Source organism: Molothrus aeneus, chromosome 13 (assembly GCF_037042795.1).
Source record: "Molothrus aeneus isolate 106 chromosome 13, BPBGC_Maene_1.0, whole genome shotgun sequence".
NCBI classification, from domain to species: Eukaryota; Metazoa; Chordata; class Aves; order Passeriformes; family Icteridae; genus Molothrus; species Molothrus aeneus.
The window spans coordinates 20,127,268-20,145,878 of record NC_089658.1 but is presented as its reverse complement, the minus strand read 5'-3'; the positions used below and the strand labels follow the sequence as shown (position 1 = coordinate 20,145,878).

Below are 18,611 nucleotides of genomic sequence, written 5' to 3'. Positions count from 1 at the left end.
GTGGTCCCGGCGCGGGCAGCGGCCGCCGCATCCCGGTCTAGGCCTGCCCGTCTGCCCCGTCGGGCTGCGAGGAGCCCGCCCTGGCGGCAGGCGCGGCGCCCCCGCCCAGGAGCGGCTTTGGTCGCTCCCGCGGCCCGGCGCTCCGCAGGGTCACCCCGGGCTCAGCCCACCGGAGCCCGGTGCGCTTCCGGGGCGGCCGAGGGGCTTCCTGCGGTGGGTGTGCGGCCGCGGTGCTGCTGCCAGTGCTGCTCCCGGTCCGACGCGCCGCCGGGATGATCAACGCCATCCTCGTGTTCAACAACCACGGGAAGCCGCGGCTCGTCCGCTTCTACCAGCACCTGGTGCGCCACCGGGGCGGGCACCGGGCCAGGGCCGCCGCTGGGCTGCGGCGGGGGGTGCCTGAGCCCGCTGCGGGGCCGGGAGCAGTGCAGGGCTGGGGGCGCCGTGGGGCTCGGCGGGCTGGGGCTGTCCCGGGAGCAGGGCGGTCGCTGCGGTACCTGCCGCTGCCCTGGCCGCGTCCTTCGGGATGCCCCGGGTCAGCCACGGGTGGCACTGGGACTGGCGTGTGGCCCGGAGCCGCGGGTGCCATGGGTGCCCAGCCACCGTCTCCTCCTGGCAGGCAGAAGAGGTGCAGCAGCAGATCATCCGTGACACCTTCCACCTGGTGCTGAAGCGGGATGACCACATCTGCAACTTCCTGGAGTGCGGCAGGTAGCGGCCGGGAGGGGCCGTGCGGGCTGTCCCGCACCCCGCCGAGTGCCGGGCTGTCCCCGAGCCCCTCAGCCGTGCCCGTGTCCCCACAGCCTGTTCGGCGGCTCGGACTACAAGCTGATCTACCGCCACTACGCCACGCTGTACTTCGTGTTCTGCGTGGACTCCTCCGAGAGCGAGCTGGGCATCCTGGACCTCATCCAGGTGCGTCCCCGCAGCGCCCAGCTGCCCTGGCACCACTCAGGGCCCTTTCATGGCCGTGCCAGCCCTGTGTCAGCCCTTCTGAAAGGCCTGAGAAGCCCTCAGGACCGTGGTGGGGAGGCACATACGCCCCCCTCCCCACCACGGCCCCAAGGGCTTCATGGCCCTGTGGCTTCTTCACCTGGGAGCAGCCGGGAAGGCAATCTGAAGGGATGTCTTTAAAAGCAGACACATAGAATCATTCAGGGTGGAAAACTCCCTTGGGAGCACCAAGTCCAAGCATTAATACTAGGATTCTGGAATCCCAGGTTGGAAGGGACCTCAGGGATTGTCTGGTCCAGCCTTTCTTGGCAAAGCACGGCCTAGACAATTCCCAGCACCCTGGCATGTGAAAAATACCCAGTGTTGGGGAATCCCTCACTTCCTCATCTCCATTTCTCATAATGGAGATTATTCACTGGCTGTTTCTTTGGAAAAAATTTTTCTCTTGAGCCTTATTGGAGTCTCCCCAAGAGGAACTTGTACCCATCATTCTGTGTCTTTCCATGTGCCTCCTTGTATGACAGGAGTTTCCAGCTTTGTAGCCACCCTTTAAACACCAGGACATGGGAAGAATGTGCCCCTGAGCCTCCTTTTCTCCAGGCTGAGCCCCTTTCCTAGCTCCCTCGGGAATTCTCCAGCCCCTTCCCAGCTCTGTTCCCTGCTCTGGACACGCTCCAGCCCCTCCGGGTCTCTCTTGGCAGGAGGGGCCCAGAGCTGCCCCAGCACTGGAGGGGCCCCAGCAGTGCCAGCACAGGGCACGGGCACTGCCCTGGGCCTGTGCCCACACTGGGGCTGACACAAGCCAGGTGCCATTGGCTTCTTGCTCACCTGGACACACCTAGGCTCATATTCAGCCACATGCATGCCTAGGTCCTTCTCCAGCTTTCCAGTCCCTCTGTCCCGTGCCTGGAGCGTTCCATGGGGTTGGTGTGACCATCTTGCCTGGTCTCCATCTGTCCCAGGTGTTTGTAGAGACGCTGGACAAGTGCTTTGAGAATGTCTGTGAACTGGACCTCATCTTCCACATGGACAAGGTGGGTGCTGGGCCCGGGGCTGCTCCAGAGCTGCATTTCCTGGGCTGGGGCTGGCCAGGAGAGTGTGGGGATGGCAGGGGTCACTTTGGGGGGACAGGTCCTGTATGGGAAGCTTTCAGCCCGTGTTCTTTGAAAGGCACTCACATTGTGACCTGCCCAGGAGAGACCCGAGGGCTGGGCTGCTCCGAGGAGCCGTGCCCAGCTCTGGGCTGCCCTGGGGCCGGGTGGCCACTGTGGGTCTGTGCTGCACAGCCAGCTCTGCTGCAGCTGGCAGCCTCTGGCCTGGCACTGGGGCGTTCTGCCTCTGCTCCAGGCTGTGACACCTCGTGGGAGTTGACATTTTATTATCGCTGCTGGGAGAGAAAGGGAAGGAACAATGGGAGTGTTTGAAATTCAAAGTGCTGGGTAAACTTTGGTTTGAGCCACAGCCTGTAATGCTTCCTCTTGAGCTGGATGGAGATCCTGGGCAGGAAACATCCTCTTAGATAATGTCCCGGGTCACAAGGCTGAAGATGGCTGGGGATAGGTAGCCAGGAATAAGCTTGGGGCAGGGGGAGGCTTGGCTGAGGGTGCTGGGCTTGTGTTGCTGTTGATTAAGATTTTCTTGCTTTGCTGGAGACAAAAACATATCAACAAAGAAGAGCACTGGGAAAAAAAAAGTTAAATGCTCCCTTTCCATTGCTGATTCCAACTGGGGAACTGGCATGGAGGGGGAGTGAGCAGGTCTGGGGTATCTCTATGTTACCAGCTGCTGAGGTCAGGCTTTGCTTTCACTGTTTGCCCTAAGTGTTTATCAAAGGAGGAGGGAGGGCCGAATAGCTGTGGGAGAAGTTTTGGCAGCTGCCCAGGTAACCTCTGCCCACAGCTGGGGCAGGATATGCTTGTGGGTGCTGACTCTGGGAGGGGCAGGACCCAGCAGCTTTTCACTCAGCCTTACTCTCAGCTTTACGTGAGCTTTGCATGTAAAACGGGAGCCCCATGGCCAGCCCGCAGCCCTCGGGCAGGGCACATCACACCTTGGCCAGCAGCACTGGGGTCACCCTTCCTCTGACCTCTCCTGCCTGCAGGAACATTCTCAGGAGATGGGAGTTGGGGGTTTCTGGTAGTGCAGGCCCCAGCTCGGTCACCCAGGCTCTCCCAGCCCTTCCCATCCCATGCTCCTGCTGCTTCCCAGCTTTGACTCAACTCTTGGCCATTATCAGTTGGTCCTCCGGTCTCTTTCTATATTTGGCACATGTTTACTTCTCAGATGTACTCATGTTCCTGTGCTTCCTGGAGCTGGGTTGCAGAGGGACACTGTTTGGGGTGCTGGGAATGTGCTGTGTGTCCTGCTGGGCCCGGGTTGCCCCCCTGGGATGCCCAGGCAGGGCCATGAGTTTCTCCCCAGCCAGGGCTGTGAATGTCTCCCTGGGCAGGGGTTCAGGTGCGGCTTTGGCTGCATTCTGTAATTTTTTCTTTTTGCCTAAAGTTCCACCTTGCACCACCTGCAGCACAGGGCCATGGGACCAGAGCTGTGCCGGGCCTGGGGTCCTACTCCTGCCATGGGCTGGTGGAGGGGGACATTGGTCAGGCACCAGTGACACCAGTGCTTGTAGCTGTCAGCACTGGGAGCCCCGGCCTCAGAGCTGCAGGCATGCCCTGTCCAAAGGGGGCTCAGGGTGGGCTGTGCTCAGCTCTCAGCCCTGCTTTCCACCTCGGAGCAGAGTGTGAGCTGCACTCAGCAGCTGCAGGGTCCCAGAAGGGACACAGATTTCTCAGGAAGTGCTGTGCTTTGGCTTGGAAAACAAAACTTGCTCAAGATTTCTGCCCTGCTGGTTTAGAGCCAGCTTGGGCTGAAGCCAGATCTTGAAGGAATATTTCCTGATGCTCCCATATCCTTTTAGGCTGTGGGAGCCACTTGCTCCAGCTGCTTCAGCGTGCACTGGGGCTGGGCTGTGGGATGGGGGTTCCAGAGCTGCCTGGGGCTCACCCTGTGCCCTGCTGATCCCACACACCTGTTGCTGCTGCAGGCACTGTGGGAGTGGGACAGGAGCTGTGGGGAGCCCGGGCTGGGTCACCTCACAGAGCTGGGATTGCCCCTCAGCAGTTGCTGGGATTGCACGTTCTCTTGTGTTCTTTATTCTCCCCAGCACTGTCCTGATAGTCACAAGGTCTCACAAGTGCAGCCTGGCTCTGTGAAACCATAAAACCATCTCATAACCCAACCGTGCTCGTGTGTAGCCTCTTTCACGGAAGTATCTGGGACCCATAAATCCATTATCTGTGCTGGGGGCTCATTGGGAACTGCTGACTGTGCAGGCAATGCTGAGCTGAGCCAGGAGCAGGAGCTGAAAGGGGTTGTAGCCACCAGCACAGCCTGGCTGCCACCTCGGGGCTGATTGCAATTTCTGCGATTGCAACTCAGCAATGTTCCTTCCCCTGTTCTGGCTGTGTGATTGCACTGGCCTTGCCTGGCTGTTCATCCTTGAACTCGAGGGATGCCAGCAAAGGAGCAGACTCCCTTGGCAGTTGTGTGCTTTTTTGTGCCCATGTCACAGTCCCGACCTTCCTCGGAGACAGTGGAGAGGCCAGGCTCTGGCCTGGCTTTCTGAGGAGAAGGAACTTCTGGGGAGAAGTGTCCTCCTGTCCCGTGAGGACCCTGCTGGGTCATGTCTAGGACACATTCCTGCTGTAACCTGGCCCAGGAGGGACCAGCCATGTGTCCAGGCTGTGCCAGTGGAACCACTGGAACCATCTGGCTGCTGCAGGGGCCCGGTGGGTGGGTGTCATCTCCAGTGGGGTGCAGGTGCAAAGTGCAGCTCTGGGGCTCCCCTTGGCCACCCTTTCACTCTCCAGGCAGCTCAGAAGGGGCAGGGGTAGATTTGTGTCCCTTGGGGAGATGCTGGCCCCTGCCATGCTCACAGGAGCGGGCCCTCAGCCTTCTGTTCCCTGCGTCCCTCCCTGGCAGGTCCACCACATCCTGCAGGAGATGGTGATCGGCGGGATGGTGCTGGAGACCAACATGAACGAGATCGTGGCGCAGGTGGAGGCCCAGGGCAAGCTGGAGAAGGCAGAGGTGAGCAGTGACACTGCGGCTCTGCCCCACGGGAGCTGACGGACCCTGGGCTGCGAGGGGATGGCCCATGGGGACTGGGGTGGGCGTGGGGGGTATCCAGGGTATTCCCAGTGTCTGCCTGCCTGAGCCCTCGGATGGGGCTGGGGACATCCTGCCCAGTGGTGCTGGTCAAGAGTGCGGGGAGCTGCCCGTGGAAGTGGTTCCTTTGTCAGGGATAATGACCCCGGGCCATTGAAGGTTTCTCATGAAGAGGCTGTGGAGGGGCTGTGGGGTGCGGCCAGTGGTCACGGTCCCTCTGTCCCCAGGGAGGCCTCTCAGCTGCTCCTTCCCGTGCTGTGTCGGCCGTGAAGAACATCAACCTGCCCGAGATCCCCCGCAACATCAACATCGGGGACATCAACATCAAAGTGCCCAACCTGTCACAGTTCATGTGAGCAGCCCGTGCTGGGGGGCTGCCTGCTGAGCAGAGCTGGGGTCCCCGGCTCCTTCCGGAGCTCTGCCCGTGTGGCACACAGGGCCCGATGGTGGCCGAGGGCAGGGAGCAGTGACAGGGCTCAGAGACAGGGGTGGGGGTCCCTCCTTCTGGACCTGGGCTCAGTTCTGCTCCCTGGTCCCCCAACAAGGAGGCTGCTCTTCCTTCCCCTTCCTCCCTGCGGACATGCAGCTTCTCCTCGCTGTGGGGAAGAGTTGGCTCCTGCCTCTCCTGGGATTCTTGGGATTCCCAGAGGTGAAAGTGTGCCTGTAGTGACGGCTCTGTCAGGAGCTGCAGGTTGTCCCCTCCACCCTCCCAGCCATGGCTGTCCCCTGCCCTGGTCCTGCTCTCTGTGATGGGCCCCAGCTGGGTGGGGGTCACTCATGGGAGCTGCTGTGTGCCCTGGGGACAGTTGAGGGGGACATGCTGGAGCGGGGATGTGGCAGCAAGAGGGGCGGGAGCTGAGTGACTGGGGGGCTTGCAGGGTCAGGCCAGGCTGGGGCTGCTGGAGTGTGTCCCTGTGTCCCAATAAACTGCCCCTGAAGCCGTGTCTGTGTCTGCTGTGGGTGTGTGGGACCTGTGAGGGTGAGGCTGGGGTGCTCTGAGGCCGGGGAGGAGCAGGGTTTGTCCTGGGGGTCACAGTGACCCCGATGGGCTCTGTCAGCCACGTACCCCACGCCCCTGGCTCTGCCGAGGCTCCATCTGGCCACCAGCCCCTGGGGCTGGCCGGGGGCCCTTCCTCTGCTCCCCAGCTGTGCTCCGGGTTCTGCCTCCACTTCCCCTGGCAGGGAAACCATGACTCTGCCGGGAAGGAATTTCCCCTCCCTGCGGCTTAACCCTTCCCCAGCTGGCCACTAGCCACATAAGCACTCCTAGAGGTCAAGGAGCTGGGCAACCTGCTGTGTCCTCTTCTCCGCTGGCTCTCCTCTTCCTCCGCTTCCTCCTATCCCTCCTCCTCCTCGTCCTCTCGTAGGTGCCGGCGAAGGGTGCAGGTGAGCCATCGTGCCGGGGCCATGTCCTGAGGCTGGGGCGCGGAGTCTGGCAGGACTGGGACAGTCGGAGGGGAACGCTCCGGCTCACCTCATGGCCGGGGAGTGGTGCGGGGCTGGGCTGCCGTGGGCAGTGCCACATCACCCCCGTCGCTGCGGGCTGTGTCCGGCCACACGTGCTCCCTGTGCAGCGCCCGGGGCGGCTCTGTGGCAGCTCGGCCCCGCTGCCCGGCCTGCAGCTCGGCTGAGGCCCGGCACCGCGCTGGGCCCCCCTCTGCGGGCAGCCCCTCTGCCGGCCCGGCCGCTCTCTGCTCCCCAGCCCTGGCTGAGGCTGGTCTGGGCCGGGCCGAGCCCCCAGCCCGGGGAACCCCAGCCCCGGAGCTGCAGCGGGTGCGGAGCGGAGCCCCCGGCGCTGGCCGTGGCCCGCTGTGCCCGGAGGGGCTGCGCTGGCTGGGTCAGCAGGCGGGCCCACAGCAGGAGCGAGCGGGGCATGCGGCCTGCCAGGGGCTGTGGGGGGCAGCGGCTGGTCGCTCCGAGCTTCCGCATGGTGCTGGACGCCGGGCATGGCTCCGGGCATGGCTCCGGGCATGGCTCCGGGCATGGCTCCCGGCCCCAGCCCACCGCCTGCCCCGGCTGTGCTGGGCTGTGGCACCCGCGGGTGCCGGGCTCGGCCGGGCTCAGCCCCAGCCCTGCCCGCCGGAGCGCGTTCCCAGAGCCAGGCCCGGTCCCCGGCCGCCTTTCCCCTCAGAACTGCCTCCCGGGCCTGCTGTCCCCCCACGCTGCCCCGGGCCGTGCCCCCGCCCCGCCGGCCGGCAGACACGAGGTTAAGGGGGCGAGAGCTGCGGGTTCCTGCCCTGGCGCTTCGGAGGAAGCTGTCCTCCCTTCGCAGCCAGAGCGCGGGGCCGGGGCGGGCAGCCGGGGCGGGCAGAGCACGGACGGGCAGCAGCACGGGCAGGGCGACCCGCGGGGCGCAGGAAGCTGCAGCCGGGCGGGCGGGACCCGCTGGCCCCGGCGGAGCGCAGGAAGGTGAGCGGGCACTGTGCTGCTGCGGAGGCTCGGGGGTGCACAGCCCAAGCGGGGCTCCGCGGGGTGCCTTGGGCTGCACCGAGCGGGGCACGGGGCTGCGGGGGCTGTGGGCTGTGCGGCTGGCACTGGGTTCACGTACATGGGGGTTATGGGGCCCGTATGCAGTGCGGGGCTTGGGGGGTCTGGGGGGTGCATGGCGGTGTGGGGGGCTCTGGGGGTGTCAGCCTGTGGGGTGTGTGAGGCCACCGCCCCAGGAACCCTGTGCCCACGGGGGTGACGCCCAACATCTGTGCCGCTTGTGGGACAGAGATGTGTGTGCTGCTGGCTGGGCTCCAGAGAGGAGTGCACTGGGCGTGGGGACAGAGTCCTGCAGGCTGGGGGAGTCGGAGTGTGGGTGCTGTGTCTGCTGCTCCCCGGTGACTCCATCCAGCCCCTCCCCAGGCCAGCCCGGGGCGATGCCTGCGTGCTGTGCCCGAGGGGCTGTGGGGAGGGCCAGCAGGCCTGGGACGGGGGTGTGCAGAGTGCCTGGCACCCTCCCAGCCACCTGTGCCCCTTGGGCCTGTGGGGGGGGACTGTCCCCAACGTCTTTGGCCAGAGCCAGGATGGGGATGGCACTGAGAGAGCCAGCAGTGACCTATGTTCTTGGGGCATGGCTGTGCCTAACAGGGAGGGCCAGGAACACCGGCAGCATCCAGAGTGATTTGTGCCAGGCACGGTGGCCCTGGCAGGTGCAGCTGGGTGCTGTCAGGGACAGGGCAAGGACTCCCTTGCCCTGAGAACACCACTCACTCATCCTGGTTTGCCCTTTGCCCCAGCGGTGGCTCCTGGCAACACCTGCCCATATCTCCCTATGGAGAGATCAATTAGATCCTGAGAACAGGACTTCTTATTTTTTTCCAGTGTGTGACAGGTGTCACCCCCACCCTGGGTGGGGACCTCACCTGTGCCCACTGGGGCTGGGCTCACAAGGACGGAGTTTGACTCCGCTGCCTCCAGGTGCACGACTCTGGACTTTGAGAGGGCTGTGGGCAGAGGGAGCTCCACCCAAGTGTCCCCCCCACATTTCCCCGCCGCTGCCAGGCCCCGTGCTGCACCTGCTTTCCCTGGGTGGGGCAGGCTGTGAGCTGTGCGGGGACCCTCTGGCAGCAGCTCAGACCCTGTCACTCGAGGGTGAATGGGGTGACACTGAGTTTGCATCTGGGCTTGGCTGATGGGGGCACACGCTGGACCCTGCAGCACGGTGGGGATGTGGCTGCTGGCTGTGACCACCTGCTCTGTCCCTCCTTCTGCAGGGCCAGGCCAGCGCTGGGGAAGGACTCCAGGGGTCCAGGCCCACAGCCCCTGCACGCTCCCCGATGGTGCCAGCCCCCATTGCCAGCTCTGCCCCTGCAGCAGCGGCGCCAGGCCGTGGTGCTCCTGCCAGGCTGGGGAGCGGGCGGGTGGAAAGCTCATCCCAGGGTCTGTCACCACCCTGAACCCCATGGCCATTTAATCATTCACCCATTAACTTGGACTAATAAACCTCGTGCAAGCGAGAGGCTAAAAGCCGTGCTTGCACCAGCGCTGTCTCTGCCAGTGCCACTCCTGCTGCCCGCCATGGCAGGTGGCTTCTTCATCAGCAAGACCGTGGGAATCGTGGCCATCGTGCTGGGCCTGGGGGCTGTGGCCACCATCATTGCACTCTCGGTGGTGTACGCCCAGGAGAAGAACAAGGGGATATCAGATGGCACCACCACCACAGCCAGCCCCGGGACCAGCACCACCACCCCTGCCCCCAACAACCCCTGGAACCGGTGGAGGTTGCCAGCCACGCTGAAGCCAGAGTTCTACAACGTGTCCCTGCAGCCCTTCCTGAAGCCTGATGCCAACAACATGTACATCTTCAAGGGCAACAGCAGTGTGGTCTTCCTGTGTGAGGAAGCCACCAACCTCATCCTCATCCACAGCAAGAAGCTGAACTACACCATGCAGGGCTCCTTCCATGCCACCCTGCAGGCAGAGGATGGTGACAGTGCCCCTGCCATCTCCCGCACCTGGCTGGAGACTCCCACCCAGTACCTGGTGGTGCAGCTGGACACTCCCCTGAAGCAGGGCCAGCGGTACCGGCTGTCCAGCAGCTTCACTGGGGAGCTGGCCGATGACCTGGCTGGCTTCTATCGCAGCGAATACACGGACAACTCAGGCAACAAGTAGGTGGAGGGCAGGGGACGGGGTGGAAGCCACAGGGCTGGCCCAGTGTGGTGGTGGGAAGGGGCTGGCACAGGGCAGTGGAGGGCATGGGCTGGCTTTGGGGCTCCTCTCCACCAGGGCCATGGGATGAGTGTGTGGAGCCTCTGTGCCGCCCTTGCATCCTCATGCTGCCCCAGTGGGGATGGGAGAAGGGGGACTGGGGGGTGCGGCCTCCACAGGGACCCCCAGGACTGATGGGGCTGGCTCACAGGCAGGTGGTGGCCACCACGCAGATGCAGGCGGCTGACGCGCGCAAGGCTTTCCCTTGCTTCGACGAGCCGGCCATGAAAGCCAGCTTCACAGTGACACTGATCCACCCCTACGGCTATGGGGCCATTTCCAACATGCCTGCCAAAAGTGAGTGGGGCGGGGGGACCCCACTGGGGGGGTTGGGGGCCTGGCAGGGCTGTGGGGTGATTCTCTGATCTCTACAGACACCAGGCAGCAGGAGATTGATGGAGAAATTTGGTACGTCACCGAGTTTGACACCACTCCCCGGATGTCCACGTACCTTCTGGCCTTCATTGTCAGCCAGTTCACCCACAGGGAGAGAAACTCGGGGAAGACACTGGTAGGATGGGGTGGGGTGCACCCCCTGCGCACCTGGGTGGCTGAGCCTGGGCCACTGATGAGTCTTGCATCCCTCCTCTCCAGATTCGCATTTGGGGCCGCCCTGAAGCCATCGACGAGGGCCAGGGTGCCTACGCACTCAATGTCACTGGCCCCATCCTCAACTTCTTTGAGGCACATTACAACACGGCCTACCCGCTCCCCAAGTCTGGTGCGTGCTGCGGGGTGCCCGGGGCACTGGGTTGAGGTGCCCACTGCCGGGGGAAGATGGTCCAGCGTGCTATCAGCAGGGCACTGACGGGACCTCCACCCCCAGACCAGGTTGGCCTCCCCGATTTCAATGCGGGCGCCATGGAGAACTGGGGGCTGGTGACCTACCGGGAGAACTCGCTGCTCTTCGATGCTGCATACTCCTCCATCGGCAACAAGGAGCGGGTGGTGACCGTCATCGCCCACGAGCTGGCACACCAGGTACCTGCGGCACCCCTCGCCCCCCGCCCTGACTGACGGCTGGCAGCTGAGGCAGTGCTGTGCCCTCTGCAGTGGTTTGGGAATTTGGTGACGCTGCGGTGGTGGAACGACCTGTGGCTGAACGAGGGCTTCGCCTCGTACGTGGAGTACCTGGGTGCTGACTCTGCTGAGCCCACCTGGAACATTGTGAGTGCCAGGGACGCTGGGCGTGGGGGCAGGCAGGGGAGCAGGCAGCCCAGGGCTGCCCCTGAGGCGGGTGCTGGTGCTCCCCCTGCAGAAAGACCTGATGGTGCTGAACGAGCTGCATGACGTGATGGCCACCGACGCCCTGGCCAGCTCCCACCCGCTCTCCTTCCGCGAGGAGGAGATCAACACCCCAGCCCAGATCAGTGAAGTCTTCGACAGCATCGCCTACAGCAAGGTGTGCATGGGGGTCCCTGGGGTGGGGATGCACTCTGGTGTGTCCCTGGCTTCTCTGACCTGCTGTCCCTGCAGGGGGCATCGGTGCTGCGGATGCTCTCGAGCTTCCTCGGCGAGGACATCTTCAAGGAGGGGTTGCAGGTGAGGTGCTGCTGGTACTGGGGGGCAGTGAGCCCAGTGCAGGGTGGGCATCCCGTGGTAGAGACCTTCCTGGCTGCTCTAGGGGGCTCCCACACCCCAGACTTGCCCTTGCTCACCTGTCTCTCCTGGTGCTCTCCCACAGTCCTACCTCCACACCTTCTCCTACAGCAACACCATCTACTCTGACCTCTGGGTCCATCTGCAGCAGGTAGGAGGGGGCTGGTGCTCCTGCAGCATCCCCAGCCCTGGCTCCGGGGGGCTGCCAGGTGTGACGGGGTCCCACATGCTGGGCGAGGGTTGCAGCGCTGGCCGTGCCCCACGCTGGCCATGCCCCACGCTGGCTGTGCCCCTGGCCCTGGTGACCAGCGGTGCTGCCATCCCCGCAGGCAGTGGACAAGAACAAGGTCCAGCTGCCTGACAATATCAGCAACATCATGGACCGCTGGACGCTGCAGATGGGCTTCCCTGTGGTCACTGTCGACACCAGCAGCGGCACCGTCAGCCAGGCCCATTTCCTGCTGGACCCCACATCTTCTGTGGACAGACCCTCTGTCTTCAAGTGAGTGTGGCAGGGCTGGCTGGGAACTGAGGGGTCAGGGGATGAGGGCCAGTCCCACCACCTGTCTGTCCACGGCGCAGCTACACCTGGATCGTCCCCATCACCTGGATGACAGGCAGTGGCCACAGGAACAGCACCTGGCTGACCCAAGTCAGAGGTATGGCATGTCCTGGCCATGAGTGGGGGTCCTGCTTCCACCTCCACTGCCGTGGCACTGGGCGGGGGTCCCAGGGAGGCAGTGGTGGTGGGGGCTGAGCCTGGCCCTCCCTGGTGGGTGGAGGTGCAGCTCTGGCAGAGCCTCCTGTCCCCTTCCCAGACACCAACAACGACTTCAGGCTCAACAGCTCCAACTGGCTCCTGCTGAACCTCAATGTCACTGGGTACTTCCGTGTCAATTACAACCAGGAGAACTGGAATCAGCTCGTCGAGCAGCTTGACACTGACCACCTGGTACACGGGGCACTCAGGGCTGTGGGGTGGGACCCCATTCACACCACCCTGCTCAGGCTGCCCTGAGACACTGACTTTGCTCTCTCAGATCTTCCCTGTGATTAACCGTGCCCAGATCATTGATGATGCCTTTAACCTGGCCAGGTGAGCCCTGCCTGGTGGTCTGGGTGCCACTGGGGTGAGGGGCTGGATGGGGTGGGTGCCCTGGGGTGGACAGTGCCAGTGGGGCTGGGGAGGTGACGCTGCCCTCACCCCTGACAGGGCCAAGTACGTGCAGGTGACCTTGGCTCTGAACACGACACGGTTCCTGAGCCGGGAGACGGAATACATGCCCTGGCAGGCAGCACTCACCAACCTCAAGTACTTCAAGCTGATGTTTGACCGCAGCGAGGTCTTTGGGGCCATGTCGGTGAGTGGTGCCAGCCGCCCGTGCTGGGCGTGAGGGGCCAGGATTGCCCCCACGCTGGTGTGGGGGCTGCTGCCAGTGTCACTGGGCACTGACTCCCTCTTGCCCTCAGGAATACATGAAAAAGCAGGTGACCCCTCTCTTCGAGCACTACAAGAACATCACCAATAACTGGAGCAATACCCTCAGTGATGACTTACTGATGGTCCAGTGAGTACCGCGGCCCTGGGGCTGGGCTGGGTCCCTGGGGTGTCCCTGACTGCGCTGGGTAGGGGGCACAGTCCTCCCTCCAGCCAGCACTGGCCGGTGGGTGCCCTGTGCTGGACCCCAGCCCTCACGGCCTCTCTCCCCCAGGTACAATGAGGCCAATGCCATCAGCACCGCCTGCTCCTATGGTGTCACCGAATGCCAGGATTTGGCTGCCAACTACTTGCGCCAGTGGCAGAACAGCTCCACCAACCCGTGAGTCCTGGGAAGCCCCGGTGCTGTGTGTGTGGTGGGGATGGGCACGGCGAGGGGCTCCTGGCACCGACGGCTCTCACTCCAACAGGGTCCCCCCGAACCTGCGCTCAGCCATCTACTGCAGCATGGTGGCCACGGGCGGGGACAATGCCTGGCAGTTCCTCTGGGAGAAGTTCCAGGAGGCCCGTGTGGTGTCTGAGGCTGACAAGCTCCGCACAGCCCTCTCCTGCAGCCCCGACCCCTGGATCCTCAGCCGGTGTGTGTGGGGTCTGGCAGGCACTGCGCTGTGTCCCCACCAGCCCATCACCCACGGCGTGTCCGCTGCCCCTGCCAGCCCCTCATCCCCTCATCATGCCCCTCCAGGTACCTGCAGTACACCCTCGACCCTACAAAGATCCGGAAGCAGGATGCCACCTCCACCATCAACAGCATTGCCAGCAACGTCGTGGGGCAGTCCCTGGCCTGGGACTTCATCCGTGCCAACTGGAGGACGCTCTTCACCCAGTGAGCACCGCGGGGGCTGGGGCACCCCTGTCAGCCTGCACCCCTTGGGGGTGGCACTGTCCTTTCCCCTGTCCCCTCCCCCTGGCTCAGCACACTTCTGCTCTCCCAGGTACGGGGGCGGCTCCTTCTCCTTCTCCCGCCTGATTTTATCTGTGACCCAGCGCTTCTCCTCAGAGTTTGAGCTGCAACAGGTGAGGCTGGACCCCAGCAGGAGCCGGGGGACCAGGGACCCAAGCCTTGGCAGAGCTGCCCTTTGCCAGCAGCCCTTGAGAGGGGATTTCCTGCCCCTTGTGAGCCCAGGGGTCCAAGAGGCTTCTGTCCCTGTCAGAGGCTGCTGGGTGCCTGCTGGGGTGGTGGCAGGGATGCCCAAGGGCTGTCAGAGTGCTCCTGGGGGCTGTTGGGGTGCTGCATGGGCTGCTGGAGGCTGTTGGGGTGCTCCTGGAGGCTGCTGAGATGGTGCTGGGGGCTCTCAGGGTGCTATTGGGGCTGTCAGGATGATGTTGGGTGGTGTTGGGGGCTGCTGAGGGCTCACAGAGGCTATTGGGGTGCTCCTGGGGGCTGTAGGTGTCCTGCCAGGGAGCAGCTGAGAGGTGCTGGGGTGGTGCTGGAGTGCTCCCAGGGGTGTTCCTGGGGGGTGTGCAGTGGTGCTGGGAGCTGCTGGGATCTGCCCTGCCTGCTCCAGCCCCGTCTCTGCCTGGCAGCTGGAGCAGTTCAAGAAGGACAACCAGGACATCGGGTTTGGGTCGGGGACGCGGGCGCTGGAGCAGGCGCTGGAGCAGACCCGTGCTAACATCAAGTGGGTGGAGGAGAACAAGGCCGCGGTGCAGAGCTGGTTTGAGAGCGAGACCAGGAGCAAATAACAGGCGCCTGTGATTCCCTGGCCTCCAGGACGGACCCTCGGCCACCCCAGCCCCCGCACTGCCGGGGACGGGCTGACGCCTGCATGATGGGCACGGGGAACTCGGGGTCTTGGCAGGGGGAGGCCAGGCTGGTGCGCTCTGGGCTGTAAATAAAATCTTGCCCAGTTTCCAGGGCACCCTGCGGGCTGGGGCCGTGCTGTGGGGACTGACACACACCGGGTAGGAAGCGCCAGGGGCCCTGCAGGCCGGGGCAGGGCCCGAGGCTGTGAGCCCTCGGGCTGTTAGGAGCCTGGTGCTAAGTGGCTCTGGGGGCTTCACTGACGCCAGCCCCCAGCCCCTCTGTCTGACAGCTGCGTGTGAGCTCTCCTGCTGGGCCCTGCTCAGGGGGACTGGCACCAGGACCCTCTGCCTGCGCTGCTCCGGGCAGGTGCTGCAGGCTCGGGGCAGGGCCAGGCTGTGACAGGTAGGAGGGACTGTCCCTCATGGCCACCCTGCAGGGACAGAGCTGCCTTTGGGCCCAGGGAAGGCATGAGACGCCCAGGCAGGTGGGAGCTGGGGGTCAGTGGGGCTGGGGACAGCCTAGGTGGTGAGTCCCTCTGCCACCTCAGCCCTGGGACACATGTGGGCAGTGGGTTGGGCTGGCAGTGGGCAGCACCTGGCTGTGTGTGGGGTGCAGGCTGAGGGGTGCTCCCAGCCCTGCCCATGCTGGGGTGCAGCCAGCAGGTCCCACAGTAAGGAAGAGGGGAGCAGCTCTGCAGGGCGGCTTTGGTGAGGATCCTGGGGTCTGTCCCATCCCGTGCAGCTCTGCAGCATGGCCGTGCCACTGACCCGTGGCCCTGCCACTGCCCCACTGCCCCACTGCCATGCCACCGTGCCTGTGTGGGCTCTGTGTCCAGGGCTGCAGGCAGCTCCAGCCCCACAGCTGCTGGGGTGCAGCGGGGCAGGACAGGAGCTGGGAAAATGAGCCTGGCTGGGGCCCAGGGATGCTGAGCTGTGTGGGAAGAGCTGCGTGAGGTGAGTGGCTGTGGGACAGCCCACCTTGCACCCCTGCCGCCCACCCCACGAGGACCATTCTCCACCCCAGCCCAGGGACTGCAGGAGCAGGGGCTGGGCCGGGGAGGGTCTTTGGGTACCTGGTGGTGTGAGGGCAGCTGGGACCCAGGTGCGGGCATCCTGTGGTGCCCCGTGTCCATCAGTCTTGCCCTGGGAGGCTCCAAGAGCAGCAGGAATGTGCCCTATTAGTCGTGGCTGTGGCACATCTGTGGGGAGGCTCCAGGGCAGTGCAGCTGGGAATCCTCTGAAGCTCTGGGAGGGTCCCTGCAGCAGGGGTGTGGGGGTGACCCCACATCCAGCTCCAGACCCCCCAGCACCTCTGGGGCAGTGCCCGCAGCAGGGCTGCAGAGTGGTGACCCCCAGGCAGCCGTGCCCACGCCGGGAGCCCCGTGCAGCTCCGGGGGGATCCCCGCCATGGCAGGAGACTCCCAGCCCACAGCACCGGGTGTCCGTGTCCTGGCAGCACCGCAGGCCCGGGGACACAGGGGACAGTGTCTCCCAGCAGGGCAGAGAGGTGGGTGATGTAGCGGGGGGTGAGGCGCAGGGTCTCGATCCTGGTGAGACCAGGTAGAGCCTCAGGCTGTCCGTGAGACCCCCGGGCCCCCCTCCTGCCCCGAGGGACGCAGGGGCACTCTGCCGAAGGAGCTGGGGGTGCGGGGTGTGTCTGGCCCTGGCTGGGCACTGTCCTGCGGGCCGTGCCTGGGGGTAACCCCGGCTTTATTTGGGCCGGGGGTGCGGGGTGATGCCTCTGTGCCCACCTGGAGGTACCGAGCTCCCCCAGCCTCGCCCCGCTCCGGGCGGGCGGCAGGAGCCTGGGAATGCCGGGCCCATTTGCAGAGGTGTCAGATCTGACTCCTTCGGTCCTTAATTGGCCCTGCCGGCGCTGGGAAGTGTGTGGGGACCCATTCACACGGCCGTGAGAGATGCTAACGTGCCGCCAGCCCCGCAGCACCGCAGCGGATCGCCCTGCACCGCACCTCCCCGCACAGCAGCGCAGCCCGGGACTTGACCTTCCAATGCCGGGAGCCCGAGCCGTCGGCCCTGGCACCCGGCAGAGTCCCCGGCCCTCTGCCAGCTCCCGGATGCTTGGCAGCACTGACCCTGCACCAGACACAGCCCTGGGCGCTGTCCCTGCGAGCGGTGCCCGTCCCAGAGGGACAGAGGGACAAGCATGACCCCCAGACACCGCACAGGGTCTGATCCGGGATGGCGGCTCCCCAGCGGGCAGGGAGCTGTCCTGGGAGGGTGCCAGCAGGGCTGGGGGCTCCCGGGGCACAGCCTGAGCTGGGCACTGACTGAGCTCTGTCGTGGTGCCCTGGCCGTGCTGCCTCATGGCCCTGCACCCTGCTCCACTGAGAGGGGTTGAAGGGATGGGGTGGGGGGCTGCAGGTGTCCTGCTGTCACCAAAAGTTGGGAATCAAACCCTCTAACACTGTAAGTTCAGTATTAGAAAGTACCATTACTTTATTTCAGTGCTGGGTGTGCAGAGGATGTCTCCTCCTACCAATACCACAGCTGGCTAACAGACTAGTTTAAAGCTTTGTAAGTTATTAATTCCATTTTCCAAAACTCATACATGTATGCTAAACAGTCTCACAAATTCTTTTGCATATTTATATCACTTTTTGGGGCTTATTCACATAAGAGTAGGGGTGTTTAAGGTTCTCTGGTGCTTGTTTGGGGAACACCCCATTCCTCAAATTATCTGATTTTGGTCATAGGCCAAAACCAAAAAAATTATTTTCTTTGAATACATCCCAGCTCTGTGGTCTGGCTGAGATATATCTTCTTACCAGTGTTGGTCAGGCCCCCACTCTTTAAGGCTAAGATAACCACTTGCACACATTAATACAGGACTAAGCACTTCTGGCTGAAGCTGAAGGAATTCACAAGACTTAAACACTCTTTGTCAGAATTAAAGATTTTCCCAACCCTGCGGGGGCTCTGACCCCAGGGCCGGTGCTGCCCCGGCCCAGCCGCGCTCCAGCACTTGTCCAAACAGGGAGGTGGGAAGCGGCAGCGGCGGGCGCAGAGCTCATTACCCGGGAGCTCATCAGCTAATGCGGCCCAGGAGGGGGCCGGCAGCGGGAGGGGGCCGTGCCTGGCCGGGCCGTGGGGTGCAGCCCGGACACCCCTGCGCCCCAGACTGGGCTGGATGCTGGAAGGGGCCTGGCGCTGGTGGCCTCGGGTGGGCTGGTCAGTGCTGGGCACTGCTCACACGTGCACACCCGGTTTGGGGGTCCTGTGTCCCCACTGTATCCCCTCAGCTGTGCCCCCAGCTTTGTGGGGATCCTGTGCCCCTCACATTCCCAGGGCTTTGCTCACCCCGTCTGGGGGGCTCCTGCACCCCGCAGTGCCAGCAGGCTGTGCACACCCAGTTGGGGGGTCCTGTGCCCCCACGTGTACCCCCAGACCAGGCTGCGCTCCCCAGCTCTGGGGCCCGTGCCGTGCCATGCATCCCCTTGCTCCCTGATGGATTTTCCGTCCCTCGGCGGGGCCGTTTCCCGGGAAACCTTCACACCCGCCGGCCCGACACCTGCGGGGCCTGGGAACGCGCCGGGGGGGCTCCTCCCAGCCCCGGCCCTCCGCGCCCGCCCGAGGGGGCTCCCCCGCCACTGCCAGCACCGGCCCGAGGGGTCCGCCAGGGGCCGCTGGGACACCCGCACCCCCAAACCGGCTGGGGGGAGTCCCACAGAGCCACCGGGGCAGCAGAGGGAGACACGGGGACACGCCACCGCAGACCCACTGCAAACCTCGCTGAAGGCCCATGAGAGCCCCACAACGCCCCACGGCACCGCCTGCACCCCCGTGCTGCAGCCCCGCTGCAGCTCCCCCAGCACCCGCTGAGGCCCCGCTGCAGCTCCCGGGTGGGTCCCAGCCCCGGCCCCCGCCCCGCGCGGGGCCGAGGGGCAGCACCGAGCAGCTTCACACCTCTGGGGTGAAATTCGTCACCCCG

The 18,611-nt window shown here is 64.4% G+C and overlaps 2 protein-coding genes across 2 annotated transcripts; both read left to right on the top strand.

The window, feature by feature from the left end:
- The first annotated feature begins 6 nt into the window (after positions 1 to 6).
- On the top strand, positions 7 to 6,064 carry AP3S2 (adaptor related protein complex 3 subunit sigma 2). Its single transcript, XM_066558670.1, has 6 exons — positions 7 to 341; positions 620 to 711; positions 804 to 915; positions 1,917 to 1,988; positions 4,936 to 5,043; positions 5,349 to 6,064. Exons 1-6 carry the CDS (start codon positions 273 to 275, stop codon positions 5,475 to 5,477), a joined length of 582 nt encoding a protein of 193 aa, XP_066414767.1. The 5' UTR covers positions 7 to 272; the 3' UTR covers positions 5,478 to 6,064.
- A 328-nt stretch (positions 6,065 to 6,392) lies between these two features.
- On the top strand, positions 6,393 to 14,773 carry ANPEP (alanyl aminopeptidase, membrane). The gene is made up of 21 exons (XM_066558773.1): positions 6,393 to 6,507; positions 9,092 to 9,719; positions 9,971 to 10,116; positions 10,194 to 10,330; positions 10,414 to 10,540; positions 10,646 to 10,800; positions 10,873 to 10,986; positions 11,078 to 11,221; positions 11,296 to 11,361; positions 11,504 to 11,569; positions 11,748 to 11,920; positions 12,001 to 12,077; positions 12,237 to 12,370; positions 12,459 to 12,514; positions 12,632 to 12,779; positions 12,889 to 12,986; positions 13,131 to 13,238; positions 13,327 to 13,494; positions 13,602 to 13,742; positions 13,852 to 13,933; positions 14,444 to 14,773. The coding sequence occupies exons 2-21, from the start codon at positions 9,127 to 9,129 to the stop codon at positions 14,600 to 14,602; spliced, it is 2,892 nt and encodes a 963-aa protein (XP_066414870.1). The 5' UTR covers positions 6,393 to 6,507; positions 9,092 to 9,126; the 3' UTR covers positions 14,603 to 14,773.
- The last annotated feature ends 3,838 nt before the right edge of the window (positions 14,774 to 18,611 follow it).